The 27,291-nt window shown below is 36.7% G+C and overlaps 6 protein-coding genes across 6 annotated transcripts; 4 read left to right on the forward strand and 2 right to left on the reverse strand.

Moving 5' to 3' along the window:
• The first annotated feature begins 909 nt into the window (after positions 1 to 909).
• LOC108207549 (protein FAR1-RELATED SEQUENCE 5-like) lies at positions 910 to 3,393 on the forward strand. Its single transcript, XM_064080138.1, has one exon. The coding sequence runs from the start codon at positions 910 to 912 to the stop codon at positions 3,391 to 3,393; it is 2,484 nt and encodes an 827-aa protein (XP_063936208.1).
• Positions 3,394 to 5,262: 1,869 nt separating this feature from the next.
• On the reverse strand, positions 5,263 to 5,989 carry LOC135147249 (putative ubiquitin-like-specific protease 1B). The gene is made up of 2 exons (XM_064080139.1): positions 5,663 to 5,989; positions 5,263 to 5,568 (listed from the first exon to the last, which is right to left on the reverse strand). Exons 1-2 carry the CDS (start codon positions 5,987 to 5,989, stop codon positions 5,263 to 5,265), a joined length of 633 nt encoding a protein of 210 aa, XP_063936209.1.
• Positions 5,990 to 7,168: 1,179 nt separating this feature from the next.
• LOC135147250 (protein MAIN-LIKE 1-like) lies at positions 7,169 to 8,210 on the reverse strand. The gene is made up of 3 exons (XM_064080140.1): positions 7,561 to 8,210; positions 7,263 to 7,461; positions 7,169 to 7,177 (listed from the first exon to the last, which is right to left on the reverse strand). Exons 1-3 carry the CDS (start codon positions 8,208 to 8,210, stop codon positions 7,169 to 7,171), a joined length of 858 nt encoding a protein of 285 aa, XP_063936210.1.
• Positions 8,211 to 9,147: 937 nt separating this feature from the next.
• LOC108228151 (aspartate--tRNA ligase, chloroplastic/mitochondrial) lies at positions 9,148 to 18,797 on the forward strand. Its single transcript, XM_017403652.2, has 15 exons — positions 9,148 to 9,653; positions 9,914 to 10,057; positions 10,649 to 10,758; positions 11,894 to 12,005; positions 12,110 to 12,181; positions 13,103 to 13,194; positions 13,515 to 13,635; positions 14,459 to 14,581; positions 15,100 to 15,295; positions 15,384 to 15,571; positions 15,695 to 15,766; positions 16,468 to 16,566; positions 16,680 to 16,760; positions 17,722 to 17,779; positions 18,286 to 18,797. The coding sequence occupies exons 1-15, from the start codon at positions 9,306 to 9,308 to the stop codon at positions 18,450 to 18,452; spliced, it is 1,983 nt and encodes a 660-aa protein (XP_017259141.1). The 5' UTR covers positions 9,148 to 9,305; the 3' UTR covers positions 18,453 to 18,797.
• Positions 18,798 to 20,465: 1,668 nt separating this feature from the next.
• Positions 20,466 to 22,462, forward strand: LOC108226081 (agamous-like MADS-box protein AGL62). The gene is made up of 3 exons (XM_017401034.2): positions 20,466 to 21,093; positions 21,865 to 22,099; positions 22,198 to 22,462. The coding sequence occupies exons 1-3, from the start codon at positions 20,475 to 20,477 to the stop codon at positions 22,460 to 22,462; spliced, it is 1,119 nt and encodes a 372-aa protein (XP_017256523.1). The 5' UTR covers positions 20,466 to 20,474.
• A 3,303-nt stretch (positions 22,463 to 25,765) lies between these two features.
• Positions 25,766 to 26,473, forward strand: LOC108226082 (uncharacterized). The gene has a single exon (XM_017401035.1). It carries the CDS (start codon positions 25,766 to 25,768, stop codon positions 26,471 to 26,473), a length of 708 nt encoding a protein of 235 aa, XP_017256524.1.
• Positions 26,474 to 27,291: the final 818 nt, after the last annotated feature.

A 27,291-nucleotide genomic window follows, 5' to 3' on the forward strand; every position in this document is an offset into this window, starting at 1 on the left:
TAACGCCACATCAGGTATTGTTTTGGATATTTATAAAAAAACGTTATATCGTCTGTCGTTATGTTAGGATTAAAAGAAAGAACATCAGTTTATGTAACATTATGTCAGGTTCGTGTATATCGTTTTGATGAGTTAAAACAATTACATGATTTAACGTTTTCTTTCCAGATAAAAAATGATAAATTATTAGACGGTATTAACGGGTATTTAAAGCTATTTTTCCGAATCTATTATTTTGGATAATCAAATATTTTAATCGAGAGAAGACATATGAAATAACTGCATTGTGATAAATTTTAATGAAAATATTAACATTTTTCATATATAAATAATAATCTAAATTTATCCTATGAAGTCAAGTTAGAATTTAAAATTTACAATCTTTTTCAAAATCATAAATTATCAAATATCTTCTATCATAAAAATACGGATATCAACAAAATCAACCGAAAATAGGGTCCAGGTCCCCAGCAATCGGTTGCTGGGGGACCTTTAACTAACACACGGCGTTTGAGCCGTCCATGGCCCAACCAAGGGCCACGATTTAAAAACCGTCCAGCGCTTTTTTACCGCTGGAAGACTACCGTCCAGCGCTAAAAAACCGCTGGACGAGTGACTATTTTTTACACGTCCAGCGCTAAAAAAACGCTGGAGGAGTTTGATATTTTCACTTGTCCAGCGCTAAAAAGCGCTGGAAACACAGAGAAATGATCATATACCCGCGTACTTAGGTCACTTTAGGTTAGTGTTAGAAAAAATATCAAGGAGCTTAAAAATTTGGAGAGTGCATAATCTAGTTGTGGTAAGTGCATAATCTTTGGAGCTAAAGAAGCAAGTGCATACTCAAGATTGTGGTAATTTCTAACTCTAATCTAGTTGTTTGTTTGCTTCGTTTGTGTTGTTGTTGTTATGGCGGATTCTTTGTTCGAGGATTTTGTTCCAAGAAAAAGAGTAAAAAAAGTTGATAATAAGGATTACGTAGATGTAGATGATGTTGTTAAGGTTGATAGTGTTGTAGATCGTGTGTTTATTGATTTAAAAGATGATGAAAATGTTGATGATAAAGAATATGTTAGTGTTGATGAAGATTGTATTGATGATCGAAATGTTGTTAGTAGTGATGATGAGGTTGATGAGAACGTAGAGAGTGATGATAAAGGAGTGGATAATAAATTTATTGATGAGAATGAAAGAAATAAAAATATGGAAGTCCCGTATTTGAATCAGAGATTTGATAATTTAGATGACGCAGATAGATTTATTAGGTCATATGCCCTTAAGAATGGGTTTGCGGTGAAAATACAACAAACAAAGAAACGGGCAAAAGTTGATGAAATATATGCCCGAATGTTTGTTTGTAGACTCGCGGGTGAAAATCAAGACAAAAATGTGGTGGATGAAGAAGTATGTGTAGGCAGTAGTAAGGGCACACGTCGTCGGGACAAACTTCCTAGAAGTGGTTGTAAGGTTAGGATGTTTGTTGTGAAAAAGAAGAAAAAAGATTATTGGGAGTTGACAACCGTTGAATTAGAACACAATCATGATCTTGTATCTCCTAGTAAGATGACTTTGATTCAACGGGAAAGACATGTGACGAGTGCGGCAAGAAATCTTATAAATGTGTTAAATGTGTCGGGTATTCGCCCTAGCCAAACCATGAGTCTTTTTAGCAATATGCAAGGTGGAGTTAGTAATGTTGGTTTTGGTAGCCAAAATATTAGGAATGTAGTGCGGGATGAGCGGAAGAAAAAGATACAAGTGAGTGATGCTCAAGCGGGTTTGGATTTGTTAAGTCGTCTTAAAGAGGAAGGCGGTGGGAAGTTTTTTGTGAAAACTCAAGTGGATGGAGAAAACCGTTTGAAAAATCTAGTATGGGTGGATCCTAAATGTTTGATGGCCTATAGTAATTTTGGAGATGTTGTTGCTTTTGATACGACATACCGAACGAATAGGTATGCCATGCCATTTGTGCCTTTTACAGGGGTCAATCATCATTACCAATCTGTTCTTTTTGGATTTGCACTCATGAGGGATGAAGTAAAAAGTAGTTTCGAATGGGTGCTAAGAACATGGCTTGAAGCGGTTGGCGATAAACACCCGAACGCTATAATCACGGACCAAGATCAAGCTATGGCGGGGGCAATTGCATCCATACTACCCCAAACCCGACATTTGTTGTGTTCTTGGCATATAAGCCAGAAGTTCCCCGAAAAATTGAACACCCTTTATATTAAGCATCCGGGAACATTCAAAGTAGATTTCAACAAATGCATATACCATTCACTGACGGAGGATATTTTTGAGGAGAGGTGGAAAGATTTAGTGGTGAAGTATGATTTGAAAGATCATTCATGGTTGCAAGGATTGTATTTGTTGAAGGAGAAATGGATCTCGGCCTATACTAAGAGTACATTCTCTGCGGGTCAGACCACGACATCGAGGAGCGAGGGAATGAATGCATTCTTTGATAGCTATGTTAGTTCTAGTACAGGATTGAAGCAATTTGTTGAGAATGCACAAAAAGCAATTGAAAGACAATTTATGCGGGAGAAGGAGGAGGACAATGACACGAAGAATAAAACCCGTTACTTGAGGTTGAAGACGGCTTTGGAACAAGACGGGGCTTCCATATATACCAAGGAGATGTTTCGCCAATTTCAAGTTCAATTGGTGGAAGCCTCTAAATACTTTGTCGAGAAGGATAAAGATCAATTGACATTAGGGGATGAAGTCACACATTATAGGTGTTTTAGACCCCTGACCGAAAGCGACAAAAAAACAATGTATGAAGTGAAATTCAACAAAGTGGCCGTAACAGGAAGATGTGTGTGTCGGATGTATGAACATTTAGGAATCCCGTGTCGACACATCATTGCCGTTTTAAACAAGAAAAATGTTGCCCAAATTCCAGTAACATTTATTCAACGTCGTTGGACTAGAGATGCTAATAGGGTAGATGGTATGCTACCTTATGCTATGGGTTGCGATGATCCAACATCTACAGAATTGACACCAAGTCAAAGATTCAACCATATGACTTTGTTAACAATGAGTTTTTGTCATAGCAGCATGGTTTCGAAAGAAAGATATGAGTATGCCCTAGAGGTGATGAATCGAGAAATTGCAAATCTTGAGAAAATGGGTGTTGACAATGTTGATGCTGCTCCTAATACAAATACTGAGAATCCCATTGAAGAGAATATTGGTGACGAGTTGAACGAGCCGGTACTTGATCCTATAGTGTCTCAAACGAAGGGTAGGAAGAAGCCACAACGTTTCAAAAATCCAATTGAAGGCCTTAGTAAGAAAAAGAGGAAATGCAAGCAATGTCATGAAGAAGGCCATGATATAAGGACTTGCAAAAAATTTGGAGACCAAAATAAGAGTTCTTAGATGTAACTTTTTTATGTGATTTTATGTGATTTTATGTGATTTTATTTGATTTTATGTGATTTTATGTCATTTTATGTCATCTTGTCACATGTGATTTTATGTGCTTTTATAAGATTTTATGTGATTTAAAGTGATTTTTTATTATTTTATTTCATATTTATTTGTAGGTGAAAAATGGAAAATGGTCATCAATCTGACAGTGGTGACACACTTAGTCATGTTAGTGATTCGCTTTCACCCTCGGAGGAGGCTCTTAGTGAAAGTTGGTTCCGTTCTTGGTCAACCCCGTCGGACAATGAAATGCTTGACATTATTGACCGGTTGCCGTTAGATGGTCCATCGTATGCAAATGGATTCTTGATTGAGGCTCCCGTAGTTGAAGAAGAGGATTTCAACTTAGATCCTATGGAGGAAGAAATTGAACCCCGTGAATGGGTGGCTAGTGGAGAAATGGAGGCATTAGATTGTCCATCGTATGCAAACGGGTTCTTCATAGATGCTCCCGTAGTTGAAGAAGAAGATTTCAACTTGTACCCTATGGAGGAAGAAATTGAAAGGGAGAGGAGATGGAGTGAAGCGTGTGGATGGTTTGCAAGTGGAGAAATGGAGGCAAAGGCAAGGAGATGCCCGCCACCGTATTTCATTCACATTAGGCTTTTGGGAGCGGACGCTTTGGACAGAGACAGGCGTTTTGTGCTACGTCCTTGGGATGGAGGTGAACTTGTCAATGTCGAGCGAATTGCTGAGATAAGCAATTTGAGGCCCCGCGATACACGTTTCCAAAAAGATCAAATTCGTATCGCATATGTGAAGGGGTTCGTACATAATTTGCAAACGGACAATCTTGATGATAAGCCAAATCCGTTTCTTCTTGCAAAGTTTAGATTGTATGACGGGTCCGAGTCTATTCTAGTTTCGCTTGGTGATGACACCAAAGATCATCCAATGATCACGACGGGAGAGGTTCGCGAGGGAAGTGTTTTGGTGTTGTATCAAGCTACTTGTTTCATTAGCATGGACGAAACCCCTCACCATCGACTTTCCATTGGCTACTCCAATATTCTAGGCATTTTCAATTAATTTGTATGAAATTGTATGAATTTGTAAGAATTTATTATTTTCTATGAATTTGTAAGAATTTATTATTTTCTATGAATTTGTAAAAATTGGCTGATTTCCTAATATGTATTAAATTATATGAATTTTTAGAAGTTTAATACAATTTTTATGAATTTTTATGATTTTGGAGTAAGGGTGCAAAAAACAGGGTTCCATGGTACCAAAATGGGGAAAAAACAGGTCAGGGGAGCCAAAATGGTCCCTGTGTTTCCAGCGCTTTTTAAGCGCTGGACACAAAAAAAGTCTCAGACGTCCAGCGGTTTTTAAGCGCTGGACGGCTGGGAGTAGTTTTTGTGTCCAGCGCTTAAAAAGCGCTGGAAACACAGGAACAATTTTGGCCATATCTCCCCTGTTTTGTCATGCCTGCCTGTAAACCAAAACCAATCCAAAATCAACACTGTAACTGAAACTTGAAACTGCTACTTGAAAAATGAAACTCAATCCAAAATCATAACTAAAACTACATCCAAAATCATAACTGAAACTTGAAATATGAAACTCAATCCAAAATCAAAAGTAAAACTCAATCCAAAATCAAAAGTAAAACTCAATCCAAAATCAAAACCAATAATTAACAACAATAATCACAACTGAATTTCGGGGAAGGGAATAGGACACGGTTGTTAAACAACCGATATAAATGAAGGTTGCATTATATAGATAACTGAACGAGGTTCTACAAAAGGCAATACAATTGAAGTTTTAAGTACAAAATTATTCCTACAACTGAAAAAGAACATAACAAAAGAACTAAGCCCTAGAAGCATTGTCCAGCCTTTGCTTCATGAGGAACCCAGGGATCATTCTTGCTTTTCCCCTTTGAATCTCCTTCGCAATCCTATAGCGGAAAGTCTCAACATCAGAACTCGTCCAAGTCATTGACTGTAAATGGAAGCCTTGCAACATATAGTCCATATACTTCATGACAAAAATACCGCAGTCAGTGTGGTTGCTTTGCTTTGGCCTTCTCATCAAGGCACTAATTTGAGCCGGGCCCTCTGGAAAAACCTCTTGCCGCCTCTCGCAGAATCTAATCAAGTCGGGCAACATCTCCGTCTGAAATATGTTTAACCAAGTCAGTACTAATTATAAACATATTCGAAAACATATTCAATAATGACATAAGTGGGTGCATTAAGTGTGTACGTACCACTATTTCTTCCTCCTCCGGGTAACTGCCGTCATCATATAAAGGATCCAATATGACAACGCCCCATGTCTTCACGGAGAAGACAAATAGAATCCAGTGATTCTCCTCTACGCAAGTCGGGAGGAAGATGAAATCAACCTTGTTGATCGTCGGCCCCACTTCAGCACTTCCATAATCGCAGTAGAAGTTATGCAACTTCACGTACGACTCGGGGTTCTTCCAATTCTTCGTCTTGGCAAGGGGAATGAAGAACGGATCCATAAAAAAGTACGTTGGCTTCCTATCATGAAGCCTAGCAATCTCCTCCTCCCTATCACGTAACAACATCTGTGGCATGAACAGAGTTAGTAAGCAGAAATATGTACAGAAACCACATTACTTAACACACGTACACATAGAGGTCATCAATTCAAAACGGAATACACATAGAGGTCTAGGAACGTACCATATACGCATAAATAATCCGGTCATCTATCCAAGATCCCGGAGCCAGTGTCAGCAAATTGACAGGCTTCAACTCGTACAATGCATTCTTCACCCCCCCGTCTAGCTTCACCACACCATCTTTCCAACCCCATTCTGTAGCTATTGTATCTTGCTTTGTGGGAGAAAGGGGCTTGTTCATCTTCCATTTCCCCTTCCTCAGACTAACAAGTGCCAGCTTGTCTGGACGGGAAGAAGATGCTGGTTGTTCAGGGATATGCTGCGAAGGCTGAGTCATGGGAATGATGTCCTGCTCAGCGACACCTGCCAACCCTGTCCCAGACAAGTCTGCCCGATCTAGATGCTCAAAGACTGGAGGGGTGAATCCCGGCCCCTTCACAGTCTTCATGAAGCGAGAGTATCGGTCGACAAACTTAGGTGCAAGTTGTCGAAACTCGGGGACAAAACTAGAAGGCATACGCGCATCCAACTGCCTTACTAGGTCCATAGCTGACTCAATCTGCAAAAAATCAAAAGTCAAATCAACATGGATGTACGAAACGAACAATACAGTAATTGCAAAAACTTGAGCTAACTAAACACTTACAAGCTGGAAGGCCTCGTAGTTGTCAAACAACTCACGACTGGAATAATCTGATTGAGGCTTGGGCTTTGGCTTCCCCACTCACCTCCTAGACACCTCCATGTACCACTCCATGTACGCAGCCTCCGAAGTGTACCCTAAATCATCACACAGGGCTATGTCAGGCCGGTCACAAAAGCGCCTCCACCGCCCAATCTCTGCGAACCACACAGCCATCCAATTCTCTGCATGGAATCTCTGCTTCGGCTTCCTATACGCAGTCATGTCTACTGGTGGCCTCGGAATGCACGGCCTCAACCCAAATTGCCTCAAAACCCTGTCAGAATGCTGGAACTCACAAATGTCGAAGCAGAGAAGTGGAAGCCTGGACTGTCCGGCAATCTGTGCCTCAATCAGATCCCAATCAAGATGTGGAATCACAGGGGGCTCATCCTCGTCTCCATAAACCTCCTCTGGCTCCTCATCATAAGGTGTCCACCTCACTCGATCTGACCCGACGCCATCAAACTCAGCCCTATAGTGTGGCAAGTTGTGGTGAGGACCCTTAGAACCCCGGCGCCGCTTCCCAAGCACCGGCTTCACCACAACCTCTTCTGCATTTCCAGCTTCCTTATCCTCAAGTAGAACACTCTTCGTCTTCGGATAAGCCCAATACAACGCAGCTGGAAATCTCACAGCCTGAGGAAAAGGACAAGGCAACCCGATATCAAACCGCTCATAACTCCAAATCTGAAGTAGCAGCATGCAACCGGCAATGTGTGTGTTATCCTTCCTGACAGCCATCCCCAAAGCCCTATACAGATATGCCAAGACACCAGAACCCCAGGATTACGTATGAATCTGTGAAATATCACGAAGGAGCCCAATGTACCTCGGGTGAACAACACTCCTACTCCTCGTAGGGAACAGAACAGCCCCAACAACCAGCATAAGATAAGCCTGCGTGTGAATTGCAATCCGCTCAGGGTCACCCTCCACACCTGCCCGTCCATATCTCTGATAAAGCCATGTGAACTTGATGCCTGACTTATTCCAACCAGCCTCATAATCTTCATCACTCAGTTCCTCGAACCAAAATCTCCGAAACCACGAGGCCGGGCACTGTATGGCTGGCCCTCCCAAGGCTTGCCCAAGAATAGGCAGCCCCAAAATATAACTCACATCCTGCAGAGTAATAGTCATCTCACCCTGGCGCATGAAGAAGGTGTTCGTCTCAGGCCTCCACCGCTCCACGAGTGCAGAGACTAATGCCGTGTCATTCTGTACCCCCACATCCTGGTTAGCAAACAATCCGAATCCCACGGCGTGCAACAGCTCCTTCTGTGCCTCAGACAGAACCCAAACATGAAGTAGACGGCTCGCACCAAAGCACTCTAGAGGCCCCCTATCCGTACCTCTCCAAACATTATCACTGACATGGTAAGCATTGTCAGTGATAACCACCCGGCTGCTCGGTCCTGGCAATATGTCCTCCATCTCTGCAGATCCCAAACACAATGAATCACTTAGAAATTCATACATTACCCTTACAAATTCAATGCATATAACATATATCGACAATAAATCAGTGCCGCTTACTGACAACACAACACAACAGATATCAACAAATGAATCAGCATCACTCAAACAGCCGCATTTCACTCACAAATTCATACATTATAACCGTACAAAATCAGTGTGAATTCACTAACAAATTCAAGTATATACTAACTGAAACTAAAGCAATCAACCATAAATTCATGACAACAGAGCATTGAAAGAGTATAAATCAGAGTTTGCAATCATCCTGTTCTAAGAGGCATTTAAACAAACACTTTCAAACGAGCAAATTGACAGAGGCATTTTATCAAACACTTTGCATTCACCAGCAAAAACCAAGCTTTTATTGCAAACTACGACGTATAATCGAAGCCACACAAACATCCTAAGCGTACATCCTAAGCTACGAGGTTGAAGGGGTGAGATTACCCGATAAACTTCGACTCCACTGCCTTGAATTCAACAAGCTCGTCCAGCACCAAAATCAACCGCTAAAGCACGATAATGAACTGCTAAAGCACGATAATCTACTGCTAAAGCACGATTGTACAGATATGGTAAAGCACGATCGCAGTGGAAGATGAAGTTTCGGCAATCGCTCGCTCGCTCGCTCCTGTTTTGTTTTCAAATGTCTGTATCCGTTATGTCTGTGTTTCGAGCATATATATGTGTCTCTGTCTTTCCAGCGCTTTTTTAGCGCTAGACGTGTAAAAAATAGTCACTCGTCCAGCGGTTTTTTAGCGCTGGACGATAATCTTCCAGCGGTAAAAAAGCGCTGGACGGTTTTTAAATCGTAGCTCTTGATTGGGCCATCGGACGGCTCAAACGCCGTGTGTTGGATAAAGGTCCCCCAGCAACCGATTGCTGGGGACCTGGACCCCCGAAAATATTAAGCTACATCGAAAGTGCAAAATACTCTATTGATTTTTAATTTTTCAACCAAACAACGCGCATTGACAAACCACAGAATCCAATCCTGTTGTTCCAAGTCCAAAACCCCTTGCAAGCATTTGCTTGTTCTACTTCTTCAGATAAGCCCCCATCTCCAAAATTACTTGCATACATATTTGTATAGCCATGTCTCTGTACCTCAGAGCTTTACCATCTCTTTCATTAAAGCTTAGACCTTTTTATCTCAAACCCCCTCTCCCTCTATTTTATCTCAACAAATTCTTTAAACCCATCTCTGTGTTACCCAAAAGAAGCCTCTCAAATTCTGCTGCTGCTACTCCAGACACTCTAATCCCACTTCCTAAACAACCCACTGAAGATACCCTTTTATGGGTTAGTAGAACTGGGCTGTGTGGTGATTTGTCTCAGAATGATGTGGGCAAAAGGGTCTGTCTTTGTGGTTGGGTTGCTCTTCATAGGATTCATGGGGGCCTTAGCTTTCTTAATCTAAGAGACCATTCTGGAATCATTCAGGTATACACATTTATGTATGTATATATGTGTGTTTATGTCATGAATTATTATGTTTGATTGTAAAATTTGTATTGTGAAATGAAGTATTTTGGGAATATACATATACTGGTTTGGTGGATTGGACCTGATAAATGATTGCAGAAGCTTGCTGTCAATGTGGTATTTGAAATTTCTAGGAGTGAGAGCGGAACTAGTGGAGATTAATCTGGTTTGGTTAGTGAGGAAATGATGGTTGTAGATTATTGGAATTTTTTGTTTAGGTTACAACGCTACCAGACGAGTTTCCTGAAGCACATTCTATAATTAATGACCTGAGGCTCGAGTATGTTATTAGTGTGGAAGGAGTTGTTCGAAACCGGCCTGCTGAGTCAATGAACAAGAAAATGAAGACTGGCATGATTGAGGTGAGTTGACTTATTCCTTGCTTGATCTTATTTATGTGTTAGTTGTAAATTGGAGATAACTCAACCTTAATTATAATTTTCATCATCTGACATTAATATTTCCTTTCAGTTTTACCATTTCATGTTATTTTAAGACTAATAAAACATGCTAATTAGTTATGTTTCAGTTGAGTAGGACAGTGACATTTATTTAGATAATTCGGTTATCCGTGATTGTATAAGAGGGGAAGCATGAAGTTGTACTGAAAACTAAATTTGCAGTTAAATGAGTGGTAATTAGTCTCGTGTCTAAAAAGTACATATTCCTGGACAATGCAAGGTAAATAATACTGTGTGGTTATTAGTTCAATATGTTGCTTGCACGTCTATAATATATTAGTTACCATATAAGGCGAATATGTGGCCATATAAGGTTGTTTTCTATATATTGGAAATCAGAATGCTAAAATGAAGCTTTATTGACATTTGGTCCTCGTAAAATTTAGTACTGTGTAATACTAATGTCTGTTATGCAGTCTAATAGTATAAGATATATTTTTTCATTCTAATGAATGATGTGTTTCATTATTGGTGGTGTTTCTTATTTTTCAGATTGCTGCAGAGAATGTTAAGATTTTGAATGCTGTAAAATGTAAGTTGCCATTTTTGGTTACTACATCTGATGATGCAAAGGATTCATATAAAGAGGAAATCGGCTTGAGGTAACCTGTTTAAAGTATTTCTGTTTCGTATTTTAGTTACTCGTGTCCAATATTTTAGTTTATATATGTTTTATATAATATTAAATTCATGTCAAGTAGTCACTGCAGTTCGCGTGCAAGCTTAATATTTATACCTTTGATGTTAATCTTGTCATTTTCTAATCATCAGTTTCCACATCACATGCTATATATTTCATTTTGTCAGGATATATAGCTATATAGTCCTAAAAGCCTAAATGTCCTAGTAGGTATCTGGGAAAGTCTGCCTTTGCCCTTCTCATCTTAAATACCTGATTCTAGTTATGTCAGAAAAATGAGGCTGCACTAGGTATCTGTTGTTATTCACTTGATTGTCTGTGTGTTGCAAACTACCTTGAATGTTATTTGTCCCTAGTAAAACAGAAGCTTCTTAGTAAGTTCCATCATAAAATAGTCTTTACGTGATGACACTTAATATGGGGCAGTATCTTACATATTATATAAAACTAAATATTATAAGAGAAGGGAGGACGGAAGGTAGGCTTTTAAAGGTTTGAGGATCAACTAGCAAAGTTGCTTCGGGATACTTCTAATCAATGATTCAACCTTTAATTTAAGAGTCCAAATAGGGAGCCTCTTGGAAATGCTCTAAGAGCAACTCCAGCAGCTTCCCTATTTCATGTCCTAAGTCCAATTATAAGGAATGTGACATAAATTAGTGCTCCAGCAGTGTCTTAGAGGTGCCTTAAATCACTAGGATCCTCCTTCCATGCCTTATTAATAAGGCACCACTAGCCATGCCTTATTTGATTTCTTTAATAAAAAAATCATTTCTCTCTCTTATTGTAACTTATTTCTCTCTCTTCCTTCCATCTTTTATCAATCTCTTTCCAAATTTATTATTATAATAATAATAATAAGGAATGAATTATAAGGATCATTGTTGGAGTTGAAATACAAAATCTTGTCCTAAATCACTAGGATTCAATATTTTATAATATTTATAAGGAAGACACTAAGACACTGCTGGAGATGCTCTAAGAAGTTAAGTTGATAAGCCATACTTATTACTTCCACTCCATAGATAGGTTTTTGGTTTCATTTGCACACCTCTGCCATGTTATATTGATAAAAAGGTTTCAGGAACATGTTGCAGGTACCGATGCCTTACACTGCGTCGACCACAGATGAATGCCAATATAATGTTGCGACATCAGGTGGTAAAATTTATTCGTAGGTACCTGGAGGATTTACATGGTTTTGTGGAGGTATTAATTGTAAAATTTTAGTAAAATATTTTGGTCTGTGCTGAATACAGGATGTATCTATGTGATTCCTTTTTTGATTCTTACGTTCTAATGTTACAAGGTAGATTGAGACTCCAATACTGTGTAGATCTACTCCAGAGGGTGCACGGGACTATCTGGTGCCTTCAAGAGTTCAGGTACAAGATGACTTCAATCGATCTACTCTTCTAGTTCAACATTCTTACAAGTCATGGTTTCTTATGTAATCATGGTCTACTTTTCTAATTTGACTATCTTATTAGTCATGTTTCTAATGTAATTACGCAAGACAGTTTTTTTTTTTGTTTTTTTTTTTTATTGTTTTTGAGATTTGAGCTCTGTTAGTTCTATTTATTGCAGTGGTAGTCATAACCTTTCTGTGACGAGGGTTGTAAAAGATAAAATAATTAGGCTATTAGCTCCACCAACCAGTATAGTACCTAAAGACATAAAAATGTACAAAAGAGTTGAGGGATTTACAATAATCTAGGAAGCATGGCTCCTTCACCTTGTCTATGTACTGTGTGCACGGCGGTTGGTATCATATCTGGAGAAGGGGGAGCAGGATGGGCAGAGTTTGAGTTCAATTTTTTCTAAAAATAAATAAATTGTTCTGTGTTTTACTTTGAGCTTGCTTTTGTTATAGGATTGCTGCACTAATCTGTACCCCATTCTTGTTCTCTACTGTTTATCTTACATGACTCTGACCATCAATCGTAACTATTATGGATGATAAACTACTGTTTATATTACATCTCTGACCATCAACTGTAACTATTATGGATGCTAACATAATAACTTTGACTATTAGGTTTAATTTGAACAAAAGCTATGTTTTTGTGACGAATTTTTCACATATAACATTATAGACGTATTTATAACTATTTAGGTATACCATATCCCCCTGAACCCGAAACACTATATTTTACAGTTGTCACCTGAACCCTTGCTTCTCAGACAATAATTGACTAATTATAGTTCTTGGTTTAAACATGCTATGATTTCCCATCTCATAAATAATACTACCTGGACATTATCTTTGAATATTGGAGTTCTGATAGTTTATCATTATTATGAAGCCAGGAACTTTCTATGCTTTGCCCCAAAGTCCACAGCTCTTTAAGCAAATGCTGATGGTTTCTGGTTTTGATAAGTATTATCAAATAGCAAGGTAATTTGTTAGCAAGTTTGGTATTTTTTCTTTATTATTTGGTTTACTATGCTTTTTATTTTCATTCCTTTTGGCTTGTTATGGATTCTCCAGTTTGTGTTTGAAAGGTAATTTTACTGTAAACAAATTTTTTCTCAGTTCTTTGCTAAGAAGCCATAAGCAAGTCAAGTTTCCAGCATCATTAGAACTCTTAGATGACAATAACTATATATGTAATATATATTCAAAATAAGAGGATGGTTTACAGAGTAATTGCACGCCATTTCTATCAATGTTGATGGTGAAACAAACTCTTAGATTCATGTAAATTGTATTGCCAGATGTTTCAGGGATGAGGATCTAAGGGCTGATAGGCAACCTGAATTTACACAACTTGACATGGAACTGGCTTTCACTCCTTTAGAGGACATTTTAAAGTTGAATGAGGATTTGATTAGACAGGTTGGTGCTTCTGCTTTTAATTATTTCAAGTTTGCCTAGGCAGTAGCGATGAGCTTTCTAATAAAAAAAGAGATGAGAGCTTTCTAATAAAGATGGAGATGAGAGCTTTCTTATGCTTACAGCCTTTGATCATACAGTGTTAGTAAATGTCCACACCTGTTTTATTCGAAATATATTGGAAATTAAAATAAATAAATTAGGAACAAGTAGTAGATTATATATGTCGGTTTGATTATTTTGGGTTTTGGTTCTGATCTGTGTTTTGAATCATATGGTTAACTAGTTGGTTATAGTGGAAGTGGCAATAGATTACAGTCCAGGACCAGACTCACTTTCATTTGGTTGCACTTAATCTTGGCGGTTCATATGAGCTATGTAGAAGATTTTTTGGAAGCTGGATTCAGCTCTAATTACAGTTGAATTGTACATTTACAAACTGTTCAGATCGCCTGCAAGTAGCCTTTCTTAAAGCTTGTTAAATTTTTTTTGTTTCTAATGTCCATACTTGTCGGAACTTGGAAGATATAAACGGAAATATAGTCAAATTGTCCTGGAGAATCTCCAGTGTACAATGGGCTTGTCACCTTTTTGAACCCTAAAATATTCTTGCTACATTAGATGAAGGAAAATTCTTCTTCCCATACGTATGTCCATTACGGCACTTATAGTGGATTGTGGAATAGCGCAGTGGGGCGTGGGCCTACGACCCCTGGACAAGTGGATGCCTACTATAAAACAATTTGTTTTGACATTTGCAGAAGTGTTCTAATAGGTCTAGATACTTAGTGTTTCATTTAAGACATAATGGGTCAATTTTTTGCAGGTTTTTCTAGAGATCAAAGGTGTTCAGCTACCAAATCCTTTCCCAAGGCTTACTTATGATGAAGCAATGAGTAGATATGGTTCTGACAGGCCAGATATTCGTTTTGATCTTGAATTAAAGGATGTAATGCTCTCTCTCTCACCCCCCCCCCCCCCCCCTCCTACCTCTTCTCACAAAAAAATAAAATCTTGAGTGCCATATAAAGATATGCAATTTTATATATGATATTAGGCCTGCAATCGCTTCTATATAAATTTTTATTGGCGATATATGCACTTCCATTGACAATATATGATCCACAACTTCATTAATATATGATTGCTTCCACAATGTTATGTGCAAATATATTCAGGCTGCAAGTGTGTTTTTATTGACACCTCCAGAAAACTACGAACAACGGGGAAGCCTCTTTGTTTTTAGTGGCACTAAGTTTGAAACTGATATAATGTAATTTGACTAGTATCCAATAAATCTAAAACTTGTTTCTGTTGGTTTATAATTCATAAGATAAATAAGTTGGTAATGTGTTGATCACATAATGTGTTGTTCCAGATCAATAGCCATTTTTGAACGTTTCCTAAATTTTAAGATTCTTAGAGGGGTTTGCCTTGTTATTCATCTTTACATATTGATAAATGCAGGTCTCTGATGTGTTTGTAGAGTCCCCTTTCAAAGTGTTTGCAGATGCTGTGTCAAGTGGGGGTGTTATTAAAGCACTTTGTGTGCCATCCGGAGGGAAAACTTATTCAAACACCGCTCTTAAGAAAGGTGAATTATACAGTGAAGCAATGAAATCTGGTGCAAAGGGTTTACCTTACCTGAAAGTCGTGAGTGATGGTACGTACTAATTTCCCAATAATTCAACAGACACACACACACACACACACACTTCAAAGATTAATGTCAGACTTTTGTCATAATCTAGGGGAAGTTGAAGGGATTTCTGCCCTTGTATCAAGTATGGACCAAAGTAGAAAACAGCAGCTACTAGAACGATGTAATGCAGAATCAGGGGATCTTATCTTGTTTGCAGTGGGCAACCATTCATCTGTTAATAAAACCCTGGACCGCCTGAGGATATTTGTAGCCCATCAGCTGGGATTGGTTGACAATGTAAGTTTGTAATTGAATTAGAAAAAATCTCTCTTGCTAGAGTTGCCCCCCACCCCAAAATAATAATAATAATAATTCCTCACTAATGTCTAACTCAAATTCTTTTGCAATTATGATATTTAGACCAGGCATTCCATCCTGTGGGTAACCGACTTTCCGATGTTTGAGTGGAACAGTTTAGAAGAAAGATTTGAGGTTCGTACCTCATATATACATCAAAGAAGTCCTTGTATCGATTTGCAAGTCGTGAGAGTCGTTATATTTCAATTTAGAGTAGTGTTTATGGAATTGTTTCTGCTGCATTCTTAGCTTTATATATGTGCCAAGTGCACAATTAACGCAAGAAGATATTGGTTGAGTATTGTGATAACACAAAGTACTCTAATATCCGTTCATATGATTTTTTTTTAAAAACAATATTATGTGATGATTAATACAGAAAAAGAGAACAGCTATATTAGCTCATATACTTCAACTGAATGCAATATTAAATTTTGTATTTATCATATTGGTTTTTCCATGCTTGGGTTTTGGCTAGCAATTTAAGGCTTGGTTCTAACTACATGTGAGATTTATTTCGATCACGTGCTCTGTATAATGTTATAGAAGTCCATGTTGAACCTACTTCATATGAGTAGGATTATCCTAAGGTCTACTTAATACAGTATGATTATTTCAAAGGTCACTGATGTATTTTTCCAATTGTGGCTGCCTAATATAGCGAGGGATTTATTTTGGTGGTCAACCTGTTTATAATGAATTTAATATTATCGGAATATGGATAAAGATATTACTTGCCAGGGTCACTCATGCGATATCGTAGGTATTTCAGTCATTCAGTGTATATCTCCAATTCGTAGTAGTGTCAACTTGCTTGAAATTTTGCTATATGGCAGGCTTTGCATCATCCTTTTACTGCTCCTCACCCCGAAGATATGAAGGATCTTTCCTCGGCTCGTGCCTTAGCTTATGACATGGTCTACAATGGAGTTGAGGTATGTGTACATATAGATTTTCCTGCAGTAATTAAATTATAATCTTATGTCACAATGCTAACATTGGAGAATGGTTCAATGCCTTTGGACTTTTTCTTTGAATTATATCATAGATTGGTGGTGGAAGTTTGAGAATTTATAAGCGTGAAGTCCAAGAAAAGGTCTTAAAAATAATTGGCATCTCGCGTGAACAGGTAAGCATTTCATTAAGTTAATCTTGTAACATTTAATTGCTCAATATACAGTGGCTAGGTTCTAGGTTAATGTTCTGTGTATCAATCTTATCAATCTCCTTCAGATTCAATCTATCAATCTCCTTCCTTCTGAGGGGTCATTGGTAATATCTGAACTATAATTTCTGAACAGTTAATATTTTCTGAATGATTGATAATCTGGCTGCCGGATGAATGAATAATATAAATAACTTTTTTAATTTCTGAATGAAAATGTCTATTTATTATACATGTATATTATAATGATACGCGGCCAATGACTTCAGTTGGAAATGATTATACGTAATAATATCTAGTGTTTTATTCCGTTCGTTCTGACATAATAGCCGTTATGATTTTTTAAACATATTTTGAGTTGGCAAAAAAAAACATACTTCCACAAATATTAAATATTATAAATTTAAGTTTATGACCGTAAGTTTTAAAAAACATAAATCAACATATAAATGTTTTATTTGTGAAAGAATGTGAATGAGTTACTTGTTTAATAGTCTGGACCAGTTTATCCTTCTATTTTCAAGCGCAGTCATCCAGAAGAATTTTAATAACCGTCCAGCGGATTTTCAATGATTCAGCACTTAAAAAACTTACACAGTCTTAACAGATGAACCATTTCATTTGTCTGGTTAAGCGGTTAGCAAATGACCCCTGAGTTTTGACTTAAAAATATAGAATTTTTCATTCATTCAATTCTTAAATTAGCGTACTAGGTCATGGACTAGGAAATTTTATCATTCATGCCTGATCTTTTAGGTCTTAAGTCATCATCCTGTTATCCTGGGATGCATTGCCGCTTATTTCGTCAAGCACTAGAATACATTTTTTGGAAGTGAACACATTTGCATGCTAGAACCTGTATCCTGTGGTACTAAATTGTGTTCATTGCTATGATAATATAGCCGCTGTCTTGTTTTATCTGCAGGCTGAAGCAAAGTTTGGCTATCTTTTAGAGGCATTAGACATGGGTGCTCCTCCACATGGTTAGGATATTCTATAAACTGAAAAAATATTTGCATATATTCTTGAAGAGTCCACTTGTCATGTTGTATTGCATCTTTAGAGTTGGGTTCTATGGAGTCCCAAACATGTTCTGCTTTCAGAACAATACAAAACATATTGTTCTGCAAACATGTTCTGCTTGCAGAACATATATGGGACTCCAATATAATACGAGTCCAGGGAAGTCTATTCCATTTTAGTAAATTATCTTATACAGGTTCCATAAGTGATGAAAATTGTAAATTATTTCATTAGAAGGTTTTTTGCAACCAAATTGATTCATTCTTTTATTGTTATTTAAGTTCCAAAACAACCAAAGGTTTTCCATTTATATTCTCAATCATCAGTCTTTCTATTTGTTCAGACTTTAGAATATAAATGAAAACTATATCCAGGTGTTTTGAACTAGTAATCTTTCATACAGCCTTGTAACGTTTTCAACACTGTTTGTGTGTGTATCTGAACAATCTTGCTGTTGCTGGTGCAGGGGGTATTGCTTTTGGATTAGATAGATTAGTGATGCTATTAGCTGGTGCAAACTCGATCCGCGACGTCATAGCTTTCCCAAAGACGATGAGTGCTCAGTGTGCCCTTACTAGTGCGCCTTCTGGGGTTGATCCTCAGCAGCTGAAGGATCTTTTATATCAGGCCTAGAATTTTTGAATACTGAAATTAGAAAAGTTGAATTATATAGGTAGTCTGTGGTTAGATTAAAGTTGGTTCCACATTCTGCAACAATATATGACCAGATGGTTAGCGAAAGAATAATGCTGAGATATGTTGGTTACTGTAAATTGCACCGTGAAACATTGCAGTTTTCTGATACCTCAGCATAATGGGGAAATCATTAGCCTTTTTTTTTTGTTTGCTCAATGCAGCTTCAACTTTCTTTGCAATTCAGTTTGCACTGTTCCTTGTGGAATAAAGAATATGTAACATCAATTGTATTATATCATTATTATGAAGTATTCCTGTATATAATAATTTTTTTGGGATTGAGATTTTAGTTGGGTCTATGTTTTTTTTTACATTACTCGGCACACATTGCAAGGCGCATATAAAATAAAATTTTATAACTTATTTGTAAAAATTTTCTTTTTAAATTTTTGTTCAGAAAAAAATTCAAAATAATTTAACTAACTATATCATATGAAAACATTAAAATATGCGTCGAGCCTCCAATGTAACAAGGTGAGGGGGCTTAGATGGTACTGGATAATTTCTAAAACCTACCTCGTCAAGGAGATGAGACACGTGTTTACTGCGATTTATAAATCATAACAACAAATACTCTGCAATGCTTCTAATTTCGTACTTGATTATTGAGTATTTCCTCTATGTTAACCTGATTTTCAGCCCTCTGCACAAACTGAGATCACTGCAGAGATGTAGTATCTGTGCTAGCCACGCCAGAGGCTGAGGCTATGGGGGACTCGGTACTGCTGATATTATATCAAACCAAATTATCAAATCGGAGAAATGGCTGCTGTAATTTCTGAAGTCGATGACATCCTTTATCCTTACATGGAAAAATAATTTATAAGAAATCTAAACTTACCCAGCTCGCATTGTATATCTCCTGAAAAGCACTTAGAGTAAGCCAATGCAATTCCCTATTTTCAACCCCTAAAATATTATATATTAATGGTTACCTAAAATATTGGGGATCAAAAAGCTATTTTGCTCCAACGGTGTTCCCTATTTGATTCTCTATATTTTAAATCTATATATACAATTCAAGGAGAGAGAAAGATTGCACTAATAAATAACAGAAAAATAAGAGGAGATATGAGCTGATGATGACATGGAGCATGTAGGGGTTGCTTTTTCATCCCTCAAATAAGGGGTTGAACTTTCTCTCAACTAAAATTAATAGGGGATAAGGAGTTGCGTTGGAGGAGTTTTTTTGTTCTCAATCCTCAAATCTTGTCCATGTAGATCAAATATAGGTAAGGAATGGGTGCATTGGAGTTGCTCTTAGGCCTCATTTGATTCGAAGAAAATATGCCGGAGAAAATGGAATGAAATATGACCAGTTTTTCTAAAACCGCACGTGTGCATATCTCAAACAAATTTTCATCCTATTATAGCTTCCTTGCTTCTCATCACCGTCTACAGCTAACAACATTTCATCAAGATCTTATGTAAATCATGTTTCCCAGTTCTAGAAATAATCAGCTAAATTGTCACGTTAATCACAACAAAAAACTTAGGCCAATGGGATGTACTAAATAATTAGCTTATATATTAGATATAACAATTTTCTTAAAATGTAAATTAAATTAATTTTTACTCGGCTTTTATAAAGAAGAATGGTGGTGCAGCCTGTAGATTAACATAATCGCTTCAGCAAGCATTGAATACAAAATTTATTGGCTTAATTTGATATGAAAATGTGAAATACCATCATTATAATACTAAATAAGATAATTTATTTCGTTTAACAAAATATCCATGCATTAAGAATGAGATTTTTGTAACTCCCGAATCATTGAAATTGTCACAGAAATAACATGTTTAATTATCATAAAACAAAGGAGGAGCTAATAAATGTTGCCAGCTTTCAGTGTTAAGGCCAAGCCTCTTATAAATTGCAAATGATTATCCTCTGCAGATCATAGTTTCAGTATCATAAACACATTTTGATCTGCTTTTTCTTGATTTTTTGGTTTAGAAATGGCTAAAAAGCCCAGCATTGGTCGCCAAAAGATCAAGATTGCGAAAATAGAGCGTAAAAATCACCTGCAAGTGACCTTCTCAAAACGCCGTTCAGGCCTTTTTAAGAAAGCGAGTGAGCTCTGCACGCTCTGTGGAGTAGAGATTGCCATTATAGTCTTTTCTCCGGCTGGAAAAGTGTTCTCCTTTGGTCATCCTAATGTGGAGGGGATTATTGAGAGGTTTCTCAGTCGAAATCCTCCTCCTTCAAACACGAGCACTATCCATCTTGTTGAGGCTCACCGCAGTGTGACTGTTTGTGAGCTCAATTTTCATCTCACACAAATTTTTAATGAAATGGAGGTGGAGAGGAAAAGAGGCGAGGCGCTTGATGACATGAGGCAAGCTAGCCAAGGCCAGTTTTGGTGGGAATCTCCAGTCGAAAAGCTAGGGGTGGATGAGCTTCAGCAATTGAAGGAATGCATGGAAGTGCTGAAGAAAAATGTGAATACTCAAGCTAATAGTATCTTGGCTGAGAATGCGAATTCTAATTTGACACTTTTCGGGTCTAATGGACACAGGGGATTTGATCAGTTTGACGCGAAACCTAATCAGATCAATGCTGCTTCTCATGTCCCTGGTTATGGATATGGGAATGGCTATTTTTGATCAGGAGAGTTTTGATGCACATTCTGAGCTAGAATCTTGCTAGCCAGTTTCAAATCTTTATTTTTATTGATGCATTATTTGGCTTGATCAGGGACATAAAGTTCGTTTTTCCAACTATTGGTTACAATTGTACATTAAATATGTTAAACAAAATTTTTATGAAGATTATTCTGTGGTAATAATGGATATTATAAAGAAGTGACTCGTCTCCTTTCGACTGTCGACCCACAGGGTGTCCTAAAGTTCCTCCTCCTAACTGTAGGTTGGAGCACGGATTATGCCCATAATACCAGTTGGCATTATGTAAATGTTGCAGTTCTTTGTTATATTCTATATTCCTATTTTTTATTTTTAAGAACAGGTCCGATGTTTAAAATTTACCGATAGATTTTGCACTGAGAAACGATTTAGACTACGACGACTTAAAAATCCTTAAGATGGTGGAATAATGCTATACCCTCACATGTTAAAAGCTTAACCATGTCAAAATAGATGAAAATGAGTCAAAAGGGTTCAACATGTGGCGCAAAAATATATAAGGAATGTATTGTGCAATTATCAAAAATGTGCAATTATCAAAAATATAGATAATAAGTGCAATTGGTCCGAAGTAAAGGGATGTGTTTTGCAATTAACTCAGTGATTTAACAGATGGGTCTACTGCACAATAACTATGACAAGCTTCAGTACCTTTCATTCGATATTTCAGTAATCATATAAACTAATGTTTCCTCTGTTTCAGACCAGGGATTGAATTCCCTTCCAACAGGAAATCGACAAAGCAAAATGAAATCTTCAACTATAAGGGGTGTTGTCATAGCAACCTCAGTCATATTTGTAGTTATTCACAGAGACATGAAAGCAAGCAACATTTTATTAGACGAGGAGATGAACCCTAAATTTTCTGACTTTGGCCTGGCTAGAATTGTTGGACCAAGAGAAACAGAATCTAACACCACCAGAGTTGTGGGAACCTAGTAAGTACATCGATAATACTACCATGAGCCTAGCTAAAATACTACAGTTTACTGTTACATTTACAACAAATGATTGATTTTTATTTGGCCTAGTGCAGTGGTTATATGGCTCCTGAATATGCTGTAGAAGGACGGTTCTCAGTCAAATCCGATGCCTTCAGCTTTGGAGTTGTTGTTCCAGATGATCGTCCCAACATGTCAAAGGTAGTTGTTATGTTGAGCAGTGAAACAGAAACTTTTCCAAATCCAAAGCAACCAGCTTTTGTTACAAGAAAACGTTTTCATGCCACAACTTCCTCCTCGTCCACTAAACCAGAAACACTGTCTAAGAATGAAATAACATTAACTGAAGCTGAAGGCTGATAAGAAACTGCAAGTGACTATTTACGCGCAAATTAGGCCATGAAGTGAATTTCCCACCCAGTCCAGAATAAGAAGAGCTTAAGCTCCAAATGTGCATTTGCATTGTGTAATTCTGTTTATTCTCATCTCGCCTTCAATAAGCGGCTTACTTTGATTAGGTGAGAATAACAGTATATAATTTGCCAAGAACAAGTTATATAAAATTGTTAATTTATCAATATTATCAAGCAATTTATATTGCAGAAGGATCCAGTGTAGCCAACCTTAGAAATCAATCATTTATAAGTGAGACCTCCCTAACCATTTGTTTTAAAGTTATTCTGAAAACCTATATTTCTTGTAAGTGATGAGAATCAAAATTTGAGATGGAAAAGAATAATTCGATCATCTATAAAAAAGATTATTCTCATTTAAAGAATCTAAACATAAGTGGAATCCGACTTATTATAACCTTAATCCACCTCATTTCATATCATGTGTATCATTTTAATAAGAAAATTATTTTTTTCTTACAAGAAAACATATCTAATCAATCCTCTCATTGCAGTGGATCATCCTAGCTAGTTGAGGAGGAAATAATTTAATAAAGAAGCAGCAAAAAAGAATGTGTCAAAAGGTGCATCAGATTTAAGGAACTTATGATTAGTTTAAATTGAAACTTGGTGAGCATTGAGTTTAATTAATTATGAAAGCCTTATCTCTTCAAAAGGACCTTAAGAGCACAAACAGAAGTGGAACTGGGATCTTTAGTAAAAAGTTGGTACTTATTTAATTTATACCAATCAAGTCTAAATCACATCTTGAGTGGTAGTTTGGCTTTAGTTGTATACACTTAAATATAGTGTTAAGTGATTGAAATGTTTGTATATTGTCCAACTTCAGAACCTGCACATCTGCCCATCTCAAAAACTGAAAGAGAGAATTGAGTGATTGTAAAATGGAATGAAGATAATAAGTGAAATGATCAACCAACTCTTGTTCTGTATCTCCTGGAAAAGGGAGAGATAATGAGTGTGCGAGTGTGTTTAATTATTAAAATAATAATAATACTTAAAATGATATGTATTATGAGCAATTGGTATATTGAAGTTTGACCGACTCGAAATAAATAAAATCACCTATAATAAACAATAAACGACTTATCGACTCTAAACTCGTTATTCTCCAAACAAGCTAAATTTGAGGTTTTCTTTAAAAAAATCCAAATACTACTCAGACATTCTTTCAAGGTAAACATAAAAAAAAAGTTTTCAACTAATAAATCACTGTAGATAAAGATGAATTGTGTAATTTGACACATACTTAGGGGTCGTTTGGGTGAGTTTAAAATAAGTGCTTTTTGATTAAAATAAAAAAGTGAAGTAGAAGTTAGAAGCAAGTTAAGACTTAAGTGATTAAACTGTTTGGAAAATAATCAGAAGTCCTGAAACAAAAGTTAGTAATCCTAACTTCTTTTAAGTACTTCTTGACTTTTTACACAAACGGTACAAAATAAGTGCTTATAATTTATAAACTCAGAAGTTGGCTTATAATGGCTAGCCAAACACCACCTTATAATATAATATATTACAAGTAGTAAGTAAATATAAAATTTAAGGAAAAGTAAAATACAATAAGTGAGAGTATGGAGGCCCGGAAGCTGTGTGCTAAATAATTGAGCCACTTCAACTAAAAAGCCAATCATTCAGCAAATATTTTGGACAAGTGGCCCAAGTACTTTAAAAACTTTCGAGCTTTTTTCATCTTTTTAAGTAATTTGATTGCTCTTGATCCCAATCTCAAAGTGTGCACAGTCTCCGTGTCTTACCATCCAACAAGTTTTAAGGGTAACTAAACTCACCAGTCACCCCTGATAAGATGAGGATTATCTCATATTACTATTCCATGTTATAAGTTTTTCTGATAATTTATTAGATATATTAGCACAATTTGATAACATAAATAAAGGACACAGACTAAATTAAACCTATTTGTGAAAAATTGGTAGGCTTTTAGGCTGTAGAGTAGAGTATTAATAAAAGGAAGGATGGGGTGAGACAAACTTCTTAATTTAAGCTTACACGGACCAAGTGAAAAAGAATAGTATGGGAAAAGGGTTTTTATGGACCCTAAACCTATATGAACCAATTACACCTGCACAAACATTGCATTACTTTAGATACTATACCGATGTGGCACAAGCTCAACAACAAGTATTCCACAAAATTTGAACAAAGCTAGGTAAAGTATTTGAGTAAACAAGCTTCTTGATATTGACCTACAATTATATCAGGGTTGTTCCAGAACATCTGATATTAGTAGTATATTATAAGCGTCGGGTCATAGAAGTTCTGGAATGTGTTATGAGATAATAATATATTATAAGCGTCGGACTATAAAAGTTTTGGAGTGTGTTATGAGATAATAAAATTAAGTTCAATGACCCAAAAAAAAAATTATTGATACAAAAGAATGTCAGGAAATTGGACCCATACACTATTATCCATGTAGTCCAAAAATATAGATAGGAGAATCATAAGAAATTCAATATTACTGTTAAAAATACTAGTAGTAGTGAATTGAAATTTGAAAGGCCATAGTGGTTATGTGGCACTTCCTTACTTAGCAAGGAAAGGTTTCAAAAGCCAATCATAGTCCTACATTTGGTCCACCTTCTGCCACCTGGACTTGTCTAAAGATTTTTCAGCTTCAACCTTAAGCCTGTCTTCTCCTGTTTATTTGCAAACTGTACAATGCTACACAACAAGTGCCCTGAATATATACAGAGAGAGTCTGTGTGCCTTGTGCAACAAAAGTACAGTATTCATGTTATGAGATTAAATTATAGATTTCACAAACGTATGTGGACATAATTAACAATATCTAGTAGTAGTTGAATTGATCCCAAGCTACATAATATTGATGCATTTCTAGATATTCAAAATTACAAATAATCCAACTCTTTTTACTGAGATCATGTAAGATTAGTGATAGTTGATCTTCTATCTTGAGTAGTTAAGAAGGAAAAAAAGAAGCAGATTACTGTGTGTAACATTCCAGTTAAAAATCCCTAACAAAAGTATAAAGGAAGAAAGTGGGGGAGAATAAAAAATAAATTATTTTTTTAGGCTATAAATACAAGGCTTGCCTCTCAACCATAGCCATTCCAAAGCCAAAGACAACAAGAAGAGAAATTAATTATCTTCTTTTCTTCCCTTGCTATGTTCACTCCAAACTCTCTCTATTTGACAACTTTTTGATCATCATAAACCAATTCTCTATTAAGTGAAATCATTCAAAAACCTCAATTTTCATTTCAAGAGAATGGATTGCTTTGATATTAAAGTGGAAAAAGCCAATGCAATCTTGAGGTACAACAGGCTTCAAAAGATAACCACTCTATTCAGGTTTATGGAGGTATGCATGTTTTTATTCATTGTTTCGAGGATTTCCACTCACTTGCCATTAGCTTTCAAAGTATGTGGTGATTGTATCCAAGGTCTCTCTATCACTATTTCTAGTCCTGGATTCCTCTTCATCCTCGGAAACACAATCGTTGTCGTTCTTTTCTTCAAATCTGGACAGATTTCTGCTCAAGAAACCAAAAACCATAGCCCTGCCATTGAGTTTTGTATTGAGTATGTTGAAGGGTGTGAGAACAAAATCAGTATCAACCAAGAGGAGCAAGTTGAGGAACAGGGGAGAAAGCAGGGGAGAAAACAGGGGAAGTGTGAAGAAAAGCCAGCTATGTTAGATTTTTGTAGCTTTGAGGATAGAACTGTACAGAGGAGTCAATCAGAGAAATTCATGACATACCAGCCTCAAGATTCCTGCAGGAAGCTAAGGCGAACTGTGACAGAAAATGGCAGGAAAGGCACAAAAACATCTGAGCACAAGACTTTTAATCCTAAATGTTATGCAGAGGATGAAATGAGTGGGGAAGAGTTCAGGCATGCAGTTGAAGCTTTTATCGCCCGACAACAGAGATCCTTGAGGGAAGAATTCTTATCTATCGTCACTTATGAAACTTAATCATAAGCGGAAAGGAGAAAGATTAAGAGGCCTGTGCCCTGCTTTCTTCCTAGAATTATACTATAGTTGATCATACTTAGCTTAATTATCTAATTAATCTCCAATCCATCGTCAGGGACGCTGTACAGTTGAAGCACTAAAATGAATGGCAATTTTATAGCTTAAGCCCCAAATGTGCATATGCTTTGTGTAATTGTGTTTTTTCTTATGCCGCCTTTACTAAACAGCTTACTTTGGTTAGGCGAAATACAGTATATGACTTGACAAGTACAACTTATATAAAATTGTCAATTTATCAATAGTATCCAGTAATTTATATTGCAGAAGGGATCACAACTTCAAAACCAACTTTATACACCATATCAGAACAGCTAGTTGTACACTAAAGGCTAACTATACAAGAATCCATTGTAGCAAACTATTGGAATTAATCATTTATACTTGAGACCTCCCTAACCCTTTGATTTGTAGACTGAGCACATTAGTTGCCAGTGTAATGAATTCTCATGTAGCTTGAGATTCTTATGCATACCATCCCATACACTAGTCCGATTGCCAAACAGGGTTGAAGGGCTTTAACAATAAAAAGTAGAATAGTCCGATAGACTATCCTTCGTTTTTACAGAAGAATTAGATTTTTAGCATGGGTCATTAAGCTGGTATAGATTTTATGGATTTAACGATTAATGTGTGCTTGCACATTAAGCAGAATTTTTTTTTAGGTTTATTAATTTCTAAAATTAGATTTGGTACAAAACTGCAAGAGATCCCAAACAATATTCAGTACTATCACTGTGAAAAACATGAGGTAATAATAG

The sequence above is a fragment of the Daucus carota genome, chromosome 6 (genome assembly GCF_001625215.2).
Source record: "Daucus carota subsp. sativus chromosome 6, DH1 v3.0, whole genome shotgun sequence".
Lineage (NCBI taxonomy): Eukaryota > Viridiplantae > Streptophyta > Magnoliopsida > Apiales > Apiaceae > Daucus > Daucus carota.